Genomic DNA, 19,526 nt, shown 5'->3' with positions numbered 1-19,526 from the left:
CATATTACTGTAAAAATTTGTAAGCAGAACATATACAAAGTTACATCGGGAACTACAATTCAATTCCATTTTTATTTGGTTTGATACACTATAATCCCCAGTAAAGAGAACCTAACAAGACAAACTAATACACAGACGGTCCTTATACAAAGTATTAAGTAATTTTAAAATATGTATTAATATAAACAGATTCATCAGTGTCCTTATTGCATAATAGTAATAATAATGTGGAAAAAAAGATAAAAATAGAAACACATACTAAACAAATATATCTGGAACTATAACAAGAACCCTCTAACCTGTGTTTCTCAAAGTAAAATAGAATCTGCAATCACAAAGGTTTGTCATGTGCATTTCAGCAGTGAAATTTGCAGAGATCTTGAGTAATGTGAGGGAGGAATGGCTGCCAGTGCATCTTCTATTGATGTCCTCCAACAAGCTTTCAATTGCTTAGCTTAACAAGAATTTCTGCATCCTCCCAGAAGCTGTACTTGGTCACAATTGCTTGGTTTTTCTAACAAGTCATCTAAACTTCCCGCCACTTAATTTTCTCTCTATATTGCTTTGTTTACTATCAAGAAATTTGACTTTTTGAATATACTTCTGATTGAGAAAATGTGTGTTAAAACATTGTATGTACAGTACCTGGATTCAGTCATGAATTTCTGAAAATGTTAGGCTAATTCATAAAATGGTTACAATTCATTTGTCTTGTAAAACTTACAGCTGTACTCTGTATTGCATCAAAAGTAATATATGTATGTCTCGAAGGAACTTCAGTCAGTATAATGGCTAATGATTGTCAAAATTTCATTAGACACACACTGAACTTCTCCCCATCTCTACAAATCTCACACAGCAGAAATCTTCACAATAGTTAATAAATAGCGAGGTTGAGGCCGAAGTTTTAAACGCGAAAAGATGTACGTCGGACGTTCGGCGCCGCTTTCCTGTAAGCCTAGAAGTTTGACAACGGCGTTTGGAAAGTGGAATCATGCTCGACGTTCCAAACGCCATTATCAAACTTCTAAGCTTACAGGTAAGCGGCGCCGAACGTCCGACGTACACGTTTTCGCGTTTAAAACTTCGGCCTCAACCTCGCTAATATTATGTCCTGCAACCTTCAAAATATTGTGGCCGCACGGTCAAAATGACAGCCGATTGCTCTGAGGGACCCGGGTTCGAATCCGGACGGGTCGATAAATCCACAGAAATTTTTCGGGGAATGGTCCGACCGGGTACTTCAGTTCTGTCCTTCGCCTCCCTAATGTGGGCCTGGCCAAACCCATAATGCACTTGCTAAAAGAGACCCTCTTAGAGCCCACGGGGCGGAGTTATAAAAAAAAACCTCCAAAATAATAATAACAATGCTGTGTAAAATATGTATTAAAAATTATCTTTGAATTACGTAATTTTTAGAAATAAAAAAAAAAAATTAATAGCAGCTTCGAGCTTATAGCCCGATGATTCGGCAGTTGGTTGGGCTTTAAATTTTTCCTGTTTTAACGAATTATTTTTAAAATCGCAACAAAGCTTTAATAATTTACGAAAATTTTAGCCTTTATTCTATGTGAAAAGTCACTTTTTACTGAGAACAAATTCGTTTAAAAGTCAAAGTTTCGCTAATTTTATGCCGCTACCCGAGCCAAAATTAATATCGCAGCTATGGCAAAAAAATAATAAACAAATGTAACTAAACCCGACTCGACCGATCGTTATTTTCACTATATTATAGTTGAATGGGAGTTAATTTTATTTTAATTATCTGAATGCCAAACAATTTATTTTTAATTTTAATTTAAATTTATTAGTACGTCCGATCGAGACGAACAAGTGAGAGGGCGCTGCAGTCTTCGGTGTGGTTTGGAACACGTGAGTATACCTTCCAACATAAACCCACGAACAAGAACAAGAACACGTGAGTATACTTATTTCTCTATGAATTATGATAATGCCTTCACAATACTCGATACAATGACGCGTATATCTCGAAAAGAATCATATTGTCTTTCATTTTTAATTGTAATTATTTAGGAAGCAAAGGTTTATGTAGAATTATGTTTTAACCTTCGAAGCTAGCTTAATAAGCGCCAGTTGATTTATCATTTTCGTCTCTTGGTGCAACATACAACTGTGCTAAAAAAAAAATAAGAAAAAACTGCATTTTTGAATGCAGGTAAGCGGATCGGTGGAGTTAGCGTGCGCAAATCAAAGATGGCGTCGAAATGAAGGGAATGTATGTATGTATGTATATGATGAAGCTCCATCTTTTAATAACGAAATTAAATTCTTTAAATCTTAAAATTTTATATTTAATGCCCGGCCGTTTGCATTGTGGGTAGGAGTAAAATACCCCTTAAATGCCCTTCTGACATTAAGAGGGTAACTGGCCCCTATTCGGTCGTTACGGACGTGGAGAAAATCTGAAAAACGCAACGTGGCCATCCCATTCGGGCAAGGTGCCGAACTGCTTGACTACTGGTGGGCCCATTGGAGGGTTATCCCTCCAGTAGGCCGGCCCACTAGTGGTCAAGTGGATAAATGCAGGGGATGGGTAACTAGTTTTGCAAAATACAGCTACAAGTGAGAAGTGAAATTTTCCACATTGCAAAAATGGTGGGCATGCGGAAGCAGTGTGCACTTTTGTTCCAAATTTGAGGTCTGCCCGGATACTTTTTGATGCATGGCAAGGAAACGATCACAAATATTTGTAGATGCCGTCGGTCGGTGCTCCTTTTCTAAAGAAGAATGTTTATTTTTTCTTTGTAAATGCACACGTTTACATTGCCACATCTATAGTACTCTCCAAATTTTTGTGTATATATACCTGTACTCTCCTATATTTCTTGTTTTTGATTTAGTGTTGGTATCTAAATGGCACCCTTTTTGTAATATCATTTATCTTTTTCATTCAAGATATTGTTAATGCTTCTGGACAAGAACATAGAGATGCATGGCACTGTCTGTCTGTCGAAAGATAAAACTGACAATAAAGGGTAGTCCCACCCCTTTTAGTCTTTTTGTTGGCTCTGGCCAACCCGTGGCATGCATCGTGGTAAATAGAGTGGTCGGTTTGTGTATTGTCTTGCTAGTCACCAGACTTCTTGCCAAAATGTATAGGAATTTTCTTATCGAACAACTGCAGGTACTTAGTACCGGTGGTTGTCGATGTGTTTTGTGATGTCTTACGGTATTTCGAGTGAAAAATAGCCTTGCTGCCAAAGGCAGGAAAGGGATTATTGTCTACTGGTATTGCATTGACAAATCGTTATCAAGTCATAATTTGTACATGTGGAACTGAAAATATTTGTTTTATTGTTGGATTATATGATGGACCAAAGTTCTATCTATTTATCACTCGGTACAAACAGTACCGAGTGATAAATGGTTACTCATTAAGGGAAACAAACATCTTAATTAACAACACACATTTTGTATTAATTTAATAGGTGGTTGTCTCTTTAATCCGAAAACATTCGGTAGACTAACTTACAGCTGAACAGGCTTAAAACTTTTTATTGGTTCTTCATCAAATGCATTTCGGACCAGTTTTATGAGTCCTGGTCCCTCATCAGTGCTACAGGAAATCAAAGGTTTTTTATTATAACTTATCACTTTTAAAACTTACAAAAAACCATCGGACGTAAACAAAACAATCAATTATTATTCCTACACCCCTAGTACCATAAAAAAGAATACATATATTATGGACTTAAAGAAAATATACACTAGGACGAGTCAACATAACGAACGCCAAACTATGGTCGAAAAGTTAAATCATAAATATATACTTAATAACTACCCCAAGCACTTATTAAATATCTGGCAAACACAATATTACAAACACAGGTTTAATATAAAAAACAAGAAGGAAACCAACCATAAACCGTTCCCTTATATATCTAAACATATTTATGAAAAATGCTCTAAATCCCTAAAAAATGACAATATTGTTTTAGCCCCTTTATTAACAAACAAAATATCGCAACAAATCTGTAATGTTAAAAAACCAAATAATAATAATAATATATGGGAAAAACAGGAGTCGTTTATAAAATCAGCTGCAATTGTCAACACCCACAATATTACATAGGTGAAACTGGACGTAAATTGGAATCACGGATCAATGAACATATGGCTGGCATCAGGTTGAAACATAACACCTCCCCTTGGTTTAACCACATAATAAACAATAGTTGCCAAATAGAAAAAAATAACACCAAAATTTTACATTCCGAGAAAAATATATATAAACGTAAGTTTAAAGAACACATAGAAATAAAAAAACGTAGCAATAATAGTAACTTAGTAAATCTGTCAAATGGAATGCAAATCGACCAACAGTGGTATTATGTAATAGAGGGCGCAACAGACTAATAGTTTTGTGTGTGGCACCCTACTGCAAAAACGTTCTAGTATTGTAAAAAGCGCAATGCTTTTCGAACAACCTTAAGTGTATATTTATAGGACCAAAATTTGCAGTAAAATGTTTGAAATACATCCGAAAAAATAGTAAGTACGTATTTAATTTTAGAAAACTCTATATTAGTTACACAGATCTTTGTAAAAGATTTTATATAAGAAAACTTTATAATTATAGTACTACTGTAAATACAAGGGATAATAGGAATTAAAAAATGAATATGAAAACAGATACCAGTAAGCAATGTATTGTTAATAAAGAGTATACGAAAAAGGTATAAAATATGTATTCAGTTAAAATGTTTTTAAAGAATTTTTGTAAATCTTATTATGTACGTACTCGCGCCACCCATGTTAATAAAAAACCTTTGATTTCCTGTAGCACTGATGAGGGACCAGGACTCATAAAACTGGTCCGAAATGCATTTGATGAAGAACCAATAAAAAGTTTTAAGCCTGTTCAGCTGTAAGTTAGTCTACCGAATGTTTTCGGATTAAAGAGACAACCACCTATTAAACATATATACGGCGACTAAACAAATTTAATTAAAACACATTTTGTACTTTTCAGAATTCTAAAAAATGGTAAATACTAATTGGTTCCTGACAAAGAATGGCCTGATCTTCAGCAGGTGCGCAGTGATGGCCGCGTCTGTCAGTTCTTTTACCGGATACGTGTGTCTGCATAGTTGGTTTCTGGATAACTACAGGAAGGTGTTTCAATTTTACAGGCAAGTTCTTTTAAAGTGTAAATTTTGATCATTAAAAATGTAAGTAATAGCCGTCCAGATGTTTTCCAGAAAGTGCAGAAAGCCTTTACAAGGGAACATTTTTACGGAATGACACATTTTAAACACATCTGTTATATTTCTTTCTATTGACTCTTCAATAAAATCTTTAACATAATCCCACAAAAAGAAATCAGTATTCAAATTGGGGCTATGAGGTGGCCAGTCTATGCTGCAGCCACCGCATATATTTTGTAATGTAATCTGATCACACACTTATCAAATGCGCCAAAAATGTTTAAACGTAGATTAGGTAAAGCATGGCTTCGTGTTGTCTTGTGCCCGATGATAACTTAGCCCAACATGCATTTTGGGGTAAAATTTATTTCACTGGGAAAATAGCCTTTAATACTTTAGCCTTTAAAGCAGGGTCGAGGAGTCTAAATCGGGAAGAATTTCTGGCCAGAGGGGTCGGGAAAAATGCGTCGATTCCAACTCCGCCATCACCTCTGGCATTTTAAATTTAATTTAGTTTCTTTTATTTAAATGAAAGAAAATTTATTTTATATTTATTAATTTTTTAAAATGTTTTTGTATTTTGTTATAATTCATTTATTTTAAATTCAAAATGCAACAATTTAGTTTATTAAATATGTATCAATAGTTTTCTTTGTAGTACAGGTAACCCCTGTATAACTCGGGAGTTATGTTCCAAAAAATTGCTCTGTTATGCGAAACAAAGAACTAGTACGAAAAGGGGGGTTAGGTTTCAAAAATTAAAAAGCACGCTGAACTATTAGTACCTAAGTACGTAAAAATTTATTACATGTTCGTGTTGTATAAGGGTTTTACTCAATTCTCGAACCATGTCGGAGTGAATCCGTGCTATAGAAGTGCCGTGTTATACGAGGGTTACCTGTATTTGTGTTTAGTAGTTAAATTATTTTGACGCAATCGAATTTGAATATTATTGATTCATTCTTTTATCTCTGCTCTAAATGAGTGTTCTATTTTTCTGAATGAGCCAAACTAACACTAAACAGAATGTGCTCAGCAAATAATTAATTTATTACACTATACCTTTTGTGTTGCTGAGATAGTTTTATTGAAAAACTAACGTTTTCATCCTACTCTATAGGCCACCCTCAGGCTTAATGAGAGAAATGGAACATTGTCATTCCATTAAATAGAATACATATGTTCAAAATTCAAAACCTTGACAACGGAAAAAACAAGAAAATAACTGAAAAAATAACATATACAAATATAAATATACAATAAAGTCAAGCATAGTAATAGAAATAAAAAATAAAAATAAATCCACTAGTAATACTTTATATAAACATAGTAGTAAATTGTTAAGGAATAATTGATGAAACACGTAACTATAAACTAATGTAAGACTACAAGTTCGTGTTAAATTTTTCGACTATAAATTTCCACGCTGTCGGCAGGCCATCCGCGTCCCTTGCATTTATGCGTGTCTCTTCCAGTTTGCTTTTTTAAATTTCAATTTTTTCAGCAGTATTTGCTAACGTCGGGGAGCGCAAGGGTTTGACAATAACCGCTTCGTCCCGGTTTATTATCGAGCCTTGGGTCTGCGCGAACTGCGAAAGTACCGTCGAGTTGGATCCTTTTCTGACGTCACACTCGTGCTCTTTAAGTCTCGTCCCCAAGTTTCTTGTTGTGACTCCAATGTAGTCTTTTTTTGATTCCTAGTTGTGTGTTCTCATAAGGAATTTTGTACACTCCTGCTTTTTCTTCCTTTTTAATGTGATCTTTATCATTTCTTAAGATTGTATACAGGTTCGGAGCTCTTTTTAGAACCATTTTTGCCTCTTTGCTGTTTGCAATTTCTTTCATTATGCCTTTTGTATTCTTGTTATATGTAAACTTTGTGAGTTTACTGGGATTGTGTTTTGAACTTCTTGCTGTGCCCATCTCGTATTTTTTTAACTGTTCCTGCTATTGTGCCTTTTTTGTATCCCGGAGCTTTGGCTACCTTTACTATTCTATCAATTTCCTTTGTTCTGTCTACAACACTCACAATATGGAAATGCTCTTCCGATTAGAGCTTGGAATGCACTGGTAGATAACATTCTGTTCAAAAAAGGGCATTTAATATCTTAGAAAATGGATAACTAAGGAACTTTTCTGTTTCATTCTCGATTTTAGGCTGTTGTCATTATTGTTTATCCCTTCTATGAATTCACTTATCTTATGGAAGAATAATTGTAAGATAAGGACATCATCCACTATCTTTTAAAAATATACTATATCCTTTTTAAAATCATACAGGATTCTTTTCTCCGGTTTTCTAACGACCAGCTCACAAAGTATTTCTGAGATTGAGTATAGTACATATAAAGTAAAGGATTTATTTTTAGTTTTTATTTCTATTACTATGTCTGACTTTATTGTATATGTTACAGTAAAAACCTGTTTTTAGTGAAAACGCATTTTAACTAGTTGAAACTAGTTTTTACTGGATGTCATTGTTATAACTAGAATTTACTGCTAGTCAAAAATGAATTTGAGTTAAAACTAGTTTTAACTAGACAAAACGGGTTTTAACAAAATGGCTTAGTAAAAACTGTTTCGACCAAGTCATTCAGCTAACACGTTCCTATAGTGTATGACGAATTTCGTATCGCTTTAATTAATGTTGATAATACAGATGTGTGACCAATATTTTCAATAAATATCGTATTAAATAATACAAATGTTTTAAACCCAATCGTCACTTTATTTATTTCCCCCAAACATATTTATGTAGCTAAAATTAGTTTTAACTAATGTTAAAAGTTAATGTTTGATTTTAGTTTTATCTAAAATCAAAACATGTACAGCAGTAAATTCTAGTTTTAACTAGACAAAACGGGTTATAACAGTGACATCCAGTAAAAACTAGTTTCAGCTAGTTAAAACGTGTTTTTACTGTAACATATATTTAGATTTGTGTGTGTTATTTTCTTGTTTTTTCTGCTGTCCAGATTTTGAATTTTGAACATATGTATTCTATTTAATGGAATGCCAATGTTTCATTTCTCTTGTTAAGCCTGAGGATGGCCTATAGAGTAGGCCATCCTCAGGCTTCAATAAACTCTCTTGACAACACAAAAGGTGTAGTGTGATAAATTAAAATGAGCCAGACTAATTGATCAGTGTGCATATTTTTCTTTTCTGAACAAGGGGCTGAAGTAGCTATATCGGACACTTTTTAGTTGGACTAACTTTTCTGCAAGGGTGAATTGAAGCGCAAATGCTCTAGAATAAAGATATGTAGATGTAGAATTTTATCGCTCCCTCTTTTTCCTCTTATTAAATACCAGTCGAAAGGCCCGATGCAGGCATCGGGGCATACTAAATTACAAATAAAATTAATATACTGAGTATTATACTGTAAAAATATAAAATAATTTATATTGTTAATTTAAATTAATTTAAATAATAGCTAGGAGTGCACCTAGTGGCCGTTTTTGGCATACCGTGACAAAAAGAAATTGCCCATTTTTTCAGCTTTATATAGTAGATTTCTTAAAAATTATTTTTTTTTATACAAATACAGTCGACACCCGGATAACTCGTCGCTCGTCGGTTACGTAGTAAATTTTTTGTGGTCCGGGCCGACTTACATAGGCATTAATGTTATTAATGTTAAAAAAACTCGGTTTACTCGACATCGTTTAACTCGTCACCACTGGATAAATCAACATAATTTTTCTGTTTCACACTGTTTTGACGTCTGATAAGTCGATTCCCCCCTGATAAATGAGTGAACTCATTTTTCAGGGGGGAGTCGACTTATCAGAATTCTAAAAGTGTGAAACAGAAAAATTATGTTGCTTTATCCAGTGGTGACGAGTTAAACGATGTCGAGTAAACCGAGTTTTTTAACATTAATAACATTAATGCCTATGTAAGTCGGCCCGGACCACAAAAAATTTACTACGTAACCGACGAGCGACGAGTTATCCGGGTGTCGACTTATGTGGAGTCGACTGTATTAAAAATACTAACTTTAAAAGTATTTTGGTACATGTAAAGGCTCCTTTCAGATTTCAAGGTAGGACCTCTGCCCCCCATAAAATGACTTGGTATTTAATTTTGCCGGAGTCGGAGTCGAGTGTTTTTTTACCGACTCCGCAGCCCTGCTTTAAATTTTCTTAAAGTGATGGATTATTATTCTTATTATTAACATTACATGATTTTTTTATGTTTTTGTACTATATTTTAATTAGATTTTCTTAACATTGACACACATAAAAATGACAGTAACTTAATAATTTAGATAAAATAGAACAACAAAATAATATACTAACTATATTCAACAAACTATTAGGATTAATTTCATCCCTATTATACAGAATGAAACAATCATCTACATACCCCGTTACAGAATTTTATACCTTTTATATTATTTATAGATGTGTTGGCATCGACCATACTGCCGATATCGATCATATAACCGATCCCGTGGGTATAAAATTTGCCATCAAATTGGAAATAATAATTGGAAATTATTTATTAACACAAATTGTACCAAATAAATAAGCCAATCTTTACAGTTAATTTGTTCTATCAATTTTATAGACAATACGTATTTTTGACATCTAACGATAACATTTTAAAATGATTTTCTATTTTTACACATTTCGAACCCTGTGAAATTTTTCAGACGTCAATTCAGTCGAGTCTGGCTTATAGTTCGTCGCTTTAAGACGAATACAAGCATCCGAATTTTCGGTAGTTAAGCTTCTCCTGTTCTTACTCGAAATAAATTTCGTGCGTGGAAATATTTGCTCGCATTTATAAGTTGAACCGAATGCGAACAAAATGGCAAAGCCAACGTTTTCCGGGACGAAAACTTCGTAGGAAGTGAAGACCGACACGATATCGTGGAAAGATGGAAAATAAAGTACGTTTTCGGAACTCGAGCGGGTCACTTAGTGACCTGCGGGTAGTAGGTTGCCGAGGCCCGGTTTATAGGATATGGGATCTTTGTGCGTTTTTACTCTAATATTTATGGTCGTAGGATCCCGAAGATTATTATTTATGTATTTAACTACTACTTTTGTAATGACATATTTTCTAATTTCTTAATTTTAGTTTTTAAATTCTTTTTAATCTTCTCTGTGGGATCTTGAAAATTGCCTGAAACATATATTTGTAAAAGGTTGTGACGGAAATATTACGAACATATTGAAATTTTAAAAGACAAAACAGAAAAAAATAATTCATGACAATTTTGGAATACGGTTAGATGTAGGATAGTATGACTTAATTTATTTTTTTTAACCTTATCAATAATTAATTAATGACGTAATAGTTGATGACATTTGAAGTGTATAAATATACAAATTAGCTATAGTGCTCTAGCAGTGGGAGTGCATTGTATCGGTGCAGCATTTCAATTGTGTTGCAAGATGTTTCTGTCGATTCGGTCGAAGTGTCTATTGTGAGTATACGTCCGTCGCTTTACGTTTATAGTACTTTAATTATAGAAATAGTAATTTAGGTAATTTGTATTAGTGTTCCAAGACTAAGAATTGACGATTATGAAATTATTACACTTGTCGAGATATGGCCTTTTAATGTATTTCATATTGTTTATCAATGTACAAACGCCGACCGAAGAGGGGCTATTTATTGTGTCTGAGATGTATTTTGAGTGTTCTTTATTTATGTACTATATATGTTAAAAGAGCTACAGTTTATAGTAGAACTTTATTAAGATTTGTTTAATTCACAAATTCTTTAATGTGATAAGATAAACCTGCATGTATGCATGTTTATTTATTTAGCCTAGGTGTTAAAAGTAAAATTTGTCAATAACTTAATTTACACAGCAAATTAACGTTTTTCGGGGAATATTATGCTGGTAATCTGTTTGGAACCAATGGCACGCGTCACAAAACTTATTGCTTTTAGATGCAAAGGCTAATAATAGGAAGATGCAGATTATTTGTGCCCGACATCAATAAGTTTGCATTTATATATAAGCCTGCATTAATAAGCAATCAATTTTAATCTTAGTTCGAAAGCATGCTCCTTTAACGACTGTCAAACTACTTTTATAGTAAAATAGGTTTGATTCCTTTTTTTGCAATCTTTCTGGCATAAACGTAAAAAGTGTCTGTCTGTACCGCCATGTATCATATCAACATGGTCAGCCACTCTATAAATTGTGCTAAAATGGTAATTTAATTTTCTGGAATGACCATTGAAAAATTGTAGAAATGCAAGCTAATATAAACTGAAGTGCCAAAAAATTAGACACACCTACCTGAGCCTGAATAACAGTGGCTATATGACAAGGTGTCCAAGTTTGAAAACCTGTCAAAGTCTCTGCATAATTCAGTTGCATTTGCTTGCTAGTTCTGCAAGGCATTGAGTGACATTTGCACAGTGTCAGTGCTGTATGGGATTCATGTCTGGTGACCGAGTAGCTGAAAATCTATCAAATGTTCCTCAAACCATTGTTGTGCCAACTATGCATACCCTGTGGGAAATAGCATTATCCTGCTGGTACAAACCATCACCACTGGAGAACAGCAAGTATAAAGAGGTGCAAAACATTAGCCATGGTATTATTGTACATTACACTGGTCAAAGTTGACTGCAATCTCACCATTGGTCCCTGTTCATTCTAACAGAGCACACTTCAAATCAGGATAGAGTATGCACCAGGTTGCACATCATCTTGTTGACACGATGGATCCATGGCTTCAAGTGGTCGTCGCCACATGTGAACATGGCTCACAGCTTTGAGAGAGCTGAAAACAAGATTTGTCAGACCACGCAACATGGCACCAGTCATCCATCGTCCAAATTCAATGTTTTCTGGTCCAGGTGAAGCACAATATCTTTAAGTCTGGATGTTAGTAGTGGCACCCAAGTGGGTCGACGACTACCAAACCCCAAGGATTGCAGTGTATGTTGTACAGTGTGTTGACCGACGGGTTCAGTAGTACTCGTGTTGAAGTCTGACGGGATATGATGCAGAATTCTTTGTTATGCGATTACAAACATGGTTAGCTACCAGCAGTCATGTTCTTGCATCAGCTGTGAATGCTGACACTGCACACAGGTTGTGGATATCTGTCTGAAATTTAAGTATTCCTGGTAAATCCTTGAAACTGTTGCCTGAGAAAATGCAAGATAGTGGTGTACGTCTTGCTCCAACAATCCGTCCATGAACAAATGACAATAATTTACATGACCCATTACTACTCTAACCCAGCTCACACATATGTATCGTACCTATGGTGTCACATGCAAATGTTCTGGCTCAAAATACTTCTCTTGTGGGTAGAAAGTAATAATATTGCATGTGCTGCCGTGTCTAATTTTTTGGCGTCAGTTTATTAGCAATGTAGTTTTCTGCAATTTTTTTCAGGCTGTATTTTTGGATAAAATGATATTACAACAACTAAAAGCTGTCTTCTTATTATGTACAGTACATAAACATGATGTTTAAAAGTAACCATACTAATGCAAGACCACAAAGAAAACTGCACTGAGGGATGCAGATATGAAAACATGCACATGCACCCTGTCTAACTTCAACTAGCTTAGGAGTAATTTTATATTTTTCTAAATATGTTTTAGCTAACAAGTACAGAACATGTATTAGAATTAATGCTGAATGACTTTTCTCAATAGCAATAGAACATTTTGCATTTCCGAGTTACCAAGCATGAAAAATACAGAAACAAGTTTTCATTTTTCTCTCTCAAAAATAGCACACAGTAGAGCATCGATTATCCGACCCCCGATCAACCATCACGTCGGTTAACCGACCGCGTTCTAGTCGGCAAATTCAAATGTCTGCTAGTGATGTGGCGCTACAATATTTGGCTGTCTTGGTTACTTTATTATTATTTTTGTTAAATTTTTGCGTGTTTTAGCTGGCAACATGGCTCGACCATGAAAGGGAGGCCAGTATTTAAACCATGCTTTATTTTCCACAAAATAAAGACAAAATAAAAAATTAAGAAATCATTTTTAACGATAAAATAGCAACGATTATTATTTTTAAAAAATTTTGTTAGGCTTAACATCGATGAAAATTCAACGCAAAGTAGGTTAATAGCGATATACTAATAATGTATTTTTTCATACTTTCCGGTTATCCGTTTTTTCAGTTATGCGACCAACCCCAGTCCGCAATTGAGTCGGATAATTGATGCTCTACTGTATTTTCTTTCTTCTTTAAATGGTAGCATTAATGATAACTTTTTCTCATATTTAGTTCTGGATTTGAAAAACCTTTGAGCAGTGAACTAGAATCATTAAGCAAAGAGGTAAGTGGAATACAAGTGTGGTGGTGATGCTTTAATTGTATTATAAAATAGATTTCTACCGTGACATTTTAGGTATTGGAAGAGAGCAATTTAACAAAGAAGCAGAAAGAGTCCTTTAAATTTTTCATGGTGTGTGGATTTGACACCTTTCATGCGGGAAGCACACAGCTGAATACGGGGGGGTTGGTGGGTCTGCCCAACCACTTCAACTACGCCAAAGAGGACGACGTGGAAAAGCACGCCATAAAACTACAGAACAATTCTTCTGTTCACTGGAGCACCCGGGCAGGCCAATCGCTGCTGGACTCGCTGGTGCTGAGCAGGGCAGCACAGAAATTTGCCACAGCCAGGGAGATACACTATTGCACCACCAGTTACGTGTATGCCTACGGGATGGGGGGTACCATTGCCATAATTGTCGCCTATCTCTTTGGTAATGGACTGGCAGTTCGATTTCAACTGTATAGACTTCCCCTAAAACTTAGAGCAGCCCTGTATTCCATCTGCGGTTCTCTCGGTCTCTTCCTTTTCGTTGCCACTAAAGATGCTGCAAGTCAATACTGGGACGGTTACGCCGACAGGGCCGCTGCCAAGACGTCGTCGGAATATCTGAATGGAGGAATCGAATATTATGAAAAGTGTCTGAAGCGAAATGTAGCCCTGAGGACTTTAATGGGAGAAGAGGGTGAAAAGTATTTCACCTGGCACGGAAACAGGAAGACACTCATCAGAGCCGTAACGTTACCTCTGACTGTCCGCCTGGATAATTTGAAAGCAATGAAGGCAAAAGAACAGCAAATTTTGGAAAGTATAGAAGTGAATTAGATTAGTAGTATTTTGTTTGTGAATACACTTAAAGTAACTTTACTGCATGAAATTTATAGGTGTACATAGTATTAGTAATGATTATAATAAAAGAAAATGACACTTTATTTTCAGAAAACATGAAAATTCATTTATTTCTGTTCAATGAAATTTCTGCAACCGACAATGAGATGGCCAGGAACACTAAAAAGATCAGTTTTGTGCATGTTAAGACAACATGCACACAACATAACCGGGTCATCTGTTCTGAGTCGATAAAAGCGTAGATGATTTAATGCAACGCAAATGTCGATAAGTACAAAATAATAGCTTAAGTACTAGTGTGCTCCTGGCTCGTCGTACAAAATACTCATGGTAAATAACAACAGAATAGCAAAGTGGGCATTATTGTAACAAAATCATCACAAAATAGCTGCTGTAGTAACTGCCAGTTTGTACAGATAAAAGTATATCAAATCTAAAGGCGTTAATTGCACAAATAACACCAAAGTCGTATAAAGTGATATGTCTATCAACGTTTAAAAAAGTCGCTTCTACTCAAGAATTCTGACAAAGTTTGCAAATAAATTACGGCTCATTTCTGACGCGACTACACTCATACGCGGACAAAAGAAAAACTTTTCCGTAATAATTGCACAAATAAATAACATAAATAACAATAGAAACTGCATTTACAAAATTTAGTCTATTTTTTTAAATTCAATATATATGCAGAACCCTATTGTGGACATATACCAAAACCGGTGATTGTCAGATTTTTAGAAGAAAATTGACATCATGGATATTTACTGTAGACTGCCATAAAAGTTTTATGGATTACATAAGAGGCTGCAAATGCATTTTCCAAACTGAATGGATATAATTTTGGTTCGATGTCCAGGACGTCTATGGCCGTGCCGTCATTTGAACAGGCACTACGGCAACTTTCCGATACCAAAAGCGACATGTTCTAACTTTAGATAAATGGCAGTGAATAAGTTACTTCTTAAAGTATATGCAATAAAAAATAAGAGAATTAACTATTAAGACAAAAACATATTGCATTACGCAATAAGGTTTAAAGTTAACCTCTTAATTAACCTTTAGAATACTTTTTTAAAAAGACAATCTCCACTTACTGTACTTGTTTTTAAATTTCTGACAGAAAATTAACACATTTTAATACGTTGCCTTGGTTTGGAGATGTCGGAAATGTGACAGTTAGATGCAGTGCGACTATTATTGAATGTGGTAGACTGTTAAGAATTTATAGCACATACATACGATAAACTGAGTGAAAGAGTATGGCTTTTTTTAATTGTGGACAAAACTTGTTAATCGATAAAATGATAATGTATAATCGGAGGACGACAATAAGAGAGGGAACTATCTGTTATTTTATCAATGACAATGTAAATACATATGAAAATTGTATTATATAAGTCAACCTCGATCCTACCCTGTCTTTCTGGCTTCGTTTGCATCCGGCACCCGGTGCCGTCAGTCTGAGCAGAGATACGATTCGCCGCTCAGATCCGACGGACAGAAATCGCGTGAGTCACGTTCCTGTCCGGTGCTGCCGACCAGGATAAGTCCTAACCACTTTCTGTACAAACACCTAAATATCCCAAAGCATAATTATTCTAATTAACATTATATCTACAAGTGTTTATGTACAAAATGGGTGTATTCTACAAAAATATATCTTGTTATGGTATATAATCTGGCAGCTATGTCTGTTCGATCGGATGTCGAAGATAAGCATAAAAGTGGCAGTGGATCTCTAGAAAGTTTTTAAAGTTCTAGGTACGTTCGATCCATACATTTATATACAGACGGCCACGGGCAACCCTTGTGCTCCGAAGAGGTAGGTATGGCCGCGACGAGCCAAGTGAATTCCTCTCCCTTTGCTCGTGCCGGTCCGTACGACTCTCTTTTCTTGCCCATCTCTCTCTGTTAATGAAAATAAATTACCGGTCTTGAGAGCCAAAACAGAATCGTAGACAAACACTACACTTGGCATTCTGAAAGATCTGAACATGGACGAAAATAGACGACGCTCGGCACGCACCGCAGCACTGGACCCGCAGTGGCCGGTGACTATCATTTAATACATTTAAAAAATAAGCAACGAAATATATCACTACTAAGAAAAAACCACACTACATAAATGATAAGGAAGTCTATAGATGTCACAGCATCTCCGAGTAAGGCAAGATTTGTCGTATTGCATATTTAAAAATTTTTAAGCCGGCAACTCGAGGCGGCGGAAGACCCAGATCGGTAGCTCCCCTTCTCGGATTTTCACCTTTGGTACTCTGCCAATGGTTTAACAATGCCATCTGCCAAAGAATAAAAATTCTAATTGTAGTTCAAAATGTAAGAAGAATAATTAATTTTACATTTATTTTATTTTTTCTGGTTCTGACAATATTAAAACAACAGAAACAAATTCAAAATAAACAAAAATTATTTAGTGTGACATCAGCACAATGCCAGGCTGCAATTTTTAAATTATTTAACTTAATTTGAGGAGGAGAGCATATATTTTAACAATGGCTTCCCCCCTGTACATCATACTTTTCCTTTAACAATAGTCATGTTTGTCATCTATCTAATACTTTTCTGGGGAAAATTTTTGACTTGAAATCACTTAACTTCTAGTTTGCATTGGAAGTTCGTAAATAGTCAGAGCCTCCTGCCCCTAAGGTTTCCATATCTGGTCTTGGCTTTCATCTATGTAACTCCATTCTTGAGATTAAGGAAAGACAGTGGGAATTTATAGGTCTACATTTTTTAAAAATTGCAGCCCAATAAAGCTTGTGTTACTAAAAATGAAAAGCATAAAGGCCAAAACTTCTAAGTTTGGTTTGGTTCTATGAGATACAGCAACACAACATGGGTGATCTGCTGAGAGAGGACTCTATGGGAAATTGGTTCATAGTTAGATGTAAGATGTAAAAAAAAACCAAGCAAACTTCATTTCGCTGGGCCTTCAGTCAGGCACAAACCCACGACCCTCTAGTATTTAGTAGTGTTATGTCAAATGAGGTCAACACAAAAATACTCGAGAACAATATGGGACAAGTTAAAGACTGTGTGTATGACACTGGTAACAGATAATAACAAACCAAAGGAGAGAATTACAGTTGCAATTGGAATCATTGACAAACATAGTGCAGTGCATGTGGCAAAAACTGAAATATCTCCAAATATTTTGCACATGACTAATGGTTCCCATATTCAGTGTTTAACTTTAAAGTTGTTCCTTAATCTCAGAAAAACCAAATATACATATTTAACCTTTTCTAACAGCAAACTATCTTTTAATAAACAATAAACAATAATTAATGTTTTTGGCCATTTTTAGTGATCAAAAACATTGATTATTGTTTATTAAAGGGACAATTTGCAATTTTAAAAGGTACATGTATGTTTGGTTTTATGTTTTACTGAAGCAGTTAGATTGTGTAGGAAAAACTTTAAGTCTTTTCTGTCAGGCATTACATGAATAGTATATGTCTGTATCCAACACCAACAGTACATTAATGTTATATAGATAATTCTCATACAGCCTGTATTACATAATTTAAATTCTCTTAATAAATGATGAAGTTATAAGCACTTGATAACAGACGAGTGGAAGTGCTCAAAATGCATCTTGTAAATGTGGAATATTTTAGTTTCAGTCAGGAGAAGAAACTGTTCAAGTTTATTTTGTTTCTGTTGTTTAAACTATAACAAATTAAAATTTATATTATAAAACTTGCATTTAATTATGCTAAACTCACTTTTAGATTACGAAAAAAAATTATATGAAAAATTACCATTGTAAACTTTTAAAATGGCTTCACAGACAAACTTGTACTGACTCTGCAAAAACAAGAATTTACATTCATTAGTAAGGTTTAACTTTGCTAGTCTTACCGAAAATCAATTTCAAATCAACATATTAGTGTCTCAAAATATTTAAGAAGAAAGTGAAGGCAAAAAAAATTAATCATCACACAAAAAAATACTAAATGTATTATTTTCTCAAATAGATGTTAACAGGTTCTTCTAAATTCTTTAGAGAGTTTCATAAGACAGAGTCTAAGATACAGAGAATAATAATACAGTGAAACCTCTATATTCGTCATTAATCTGTTCCTAAGGATCTAACGAATACGGAAAATGACGAATATAGAAACAATTTTTCTCATAATAAATAACTGATATTCAATTAATCCGTTTCCATCCTAAAGAAAGATACACAAGAATAAAAATTTTGTTGCTTGTAAAACATTATCTTTATTGTATTAAATAAATACAGTATAGTGGTAGAAAGGGGAAGAAGAGTAAGGTTATTATTGTTTAGGAAGACATACCATCAATTAAAACATTAGGTAATTTCAATTATGATCTTGGCATATTAAATACTTTGGCTAAGTTGAAAACGCTAGAGAGATTGCGGTTGAAGTTTTAATCTCTAAAACATGAGCGTCAAATGTTGAGCACCGCCATCTTGTAAGCCTAGAAGTTTGACAGTGGCATTTGGAATGTTGAGCATTATTCCAATGACGTTCCAAATGCCATTATAATTTAGGTAATTTGCATACCTAGATTGTTCAGAAATCCACTAAATCTAGCAAAAAATTAGCTAAATTGGCAACATTAAGCTAACACAGCTAGCTTATCAGTGTGGCGTGCGATTGTAGCATCACTGCCAGTATTGGGAACGACGACGAATACGGTGGAAGTTAAAAGTCGTCAAAATGTGACGAATATCGAATATTACAAATATAGAGGTTCCACTGTACATTAGTCTGTAATAATTGTTTTTGGGTTATGTCAAAAATACAAATTAAATGCTTGATATGTAAGAAATGAGCAGATTACTCTAAATTTGTTTAAATTACTAAATTACGTAAAACTTGTATTAGCAACGAATCACTTTTATCTTATAAAAGAAAGTACAGAATATATTTTAGGAAGAAACTATATTAAAATATTTCTGAAATTTCAATCTGGAACAAATATAACATAAATCTGAAGAGACAGTCATTTCTAACTGAGCCAAAAAATATGTGCGCCCAATGAAAGATGCTCTAATTTAGTGCACTTATGAGCAAAACTAAATTAGGGCTGCATGTGATAAGTGAGACTGAAAATAGTTGAGAAAGTAACTGTAAGGTAAATAATGGGTAAATCCATCACATCCAATGGCTATTATCATATCTACAACTTAAGCCTGTTTGATTGCAAGGTAAAGTTCACTATAATAACC

At 34.5% G+C, this 19,526-nt stretch overlaps 3 protein-coding genes across 6 annotated transcripts in view; 1 reads left to right on the top strand and 2 right to left on the bottom strand.

Moving 5' to 3' along the window:
- The window catches only part of LOC136968785 (bifunctional 3'-5' exonuclease/ATP-dependent helicase WRN-like), a 122,056-nt gene that overhangs the window by 40,850 nt on the left and 61,680 nt on the right, over positions 1 to 19,526 (bottom strand).
- On the top strand, positions 4,974 to 14,388 carry LOC136968783 (transmembrane protein 177). The gene is made up of 3 exons (XM_067262819.1): positions 4,974 to 5,153; positions 13,405 to 13,456; positions 13,529 to 14,388. Exons 1-3 carry the CDS (start codon positions 5,005 to 5,007, stop codon positions 14,279 to 14,281), a joined length of 954 nt encoding a protein of 317 aa, XP_067118920.1. The 5' UTR covers positions 4,974 to 5,004; the 3' UTR covers positions 14,282 to 14,388.
- Ptpmeg (protein tyrosine phosphatase Meg) overlaps positions 14,385 to 19,526 on the bottom strand; it is an 85,041-nt gene continuing 79,899 nt past the window's right edge. For all 4 annotated transcript variants that reach the window (XM_067262815.1, XM_067262818.1, XM_067262817.1 and 1 more), the window contains 2 exons: positions 18,088 to 18,133; positions 14,385 to 16,602 (listed from right to left, as the gene is read on the bottom strand). In XM_067262815.1, the coding sequence (XP_067118916.1) occupies positions 16,565 to 16,602; positions 18,088 to 18,133 (84 nt within the window). In that variant the 3' untranslated portion in view covers positions 14,385 to 16,564. The remainder of the gene's footprint in view (positions 16,603 to 18,087; positions 18,134 to 19,526) is intronic.

The sequence above is a fragment of the Centruroides vittatus genome, unplaced genomic scaffold (assembly GCF_030686945.1).
Source record: "Centruroides vittatus isolate TY-2023 unplaced genomic scaffold, ASM3068694v2 contig_157, whole genome shotgun sequence".
NCBI lineage: Eukaryota > Metazoa > Arthropoda > Arachnida > Scorpiones > Buthidae > Centruroides > Centruroides vittatus.
This window is presented reverse-complemented; position numbering and strand designations above follow the sequence as displayed.

Bases quoted from the DNA above. Each gene is read 5' to 3' on its own strand.
- LOC136968783 (XM_067262819.1), top strand. From the start codon at position 5,005: ATGGTAAATACTAATTGGTTCCTGACAAAGAATGGCCTGATCTTCAGC. The intron at 5,154-13,404 runs GCAAGTTCTTTT...TCTCATATTTAG, and splicing joins AAGGTGTTTCAATTTTACAG to TTCTGGATTTGAAAAACCTT. The intron at 13,457-13,528 runs GTAAGTGGAATA...GTGACATTTTAG, and splicing joins TAGAATCATTAAGCAAAGAG to GTATTGGAAGAGAGCAATTT.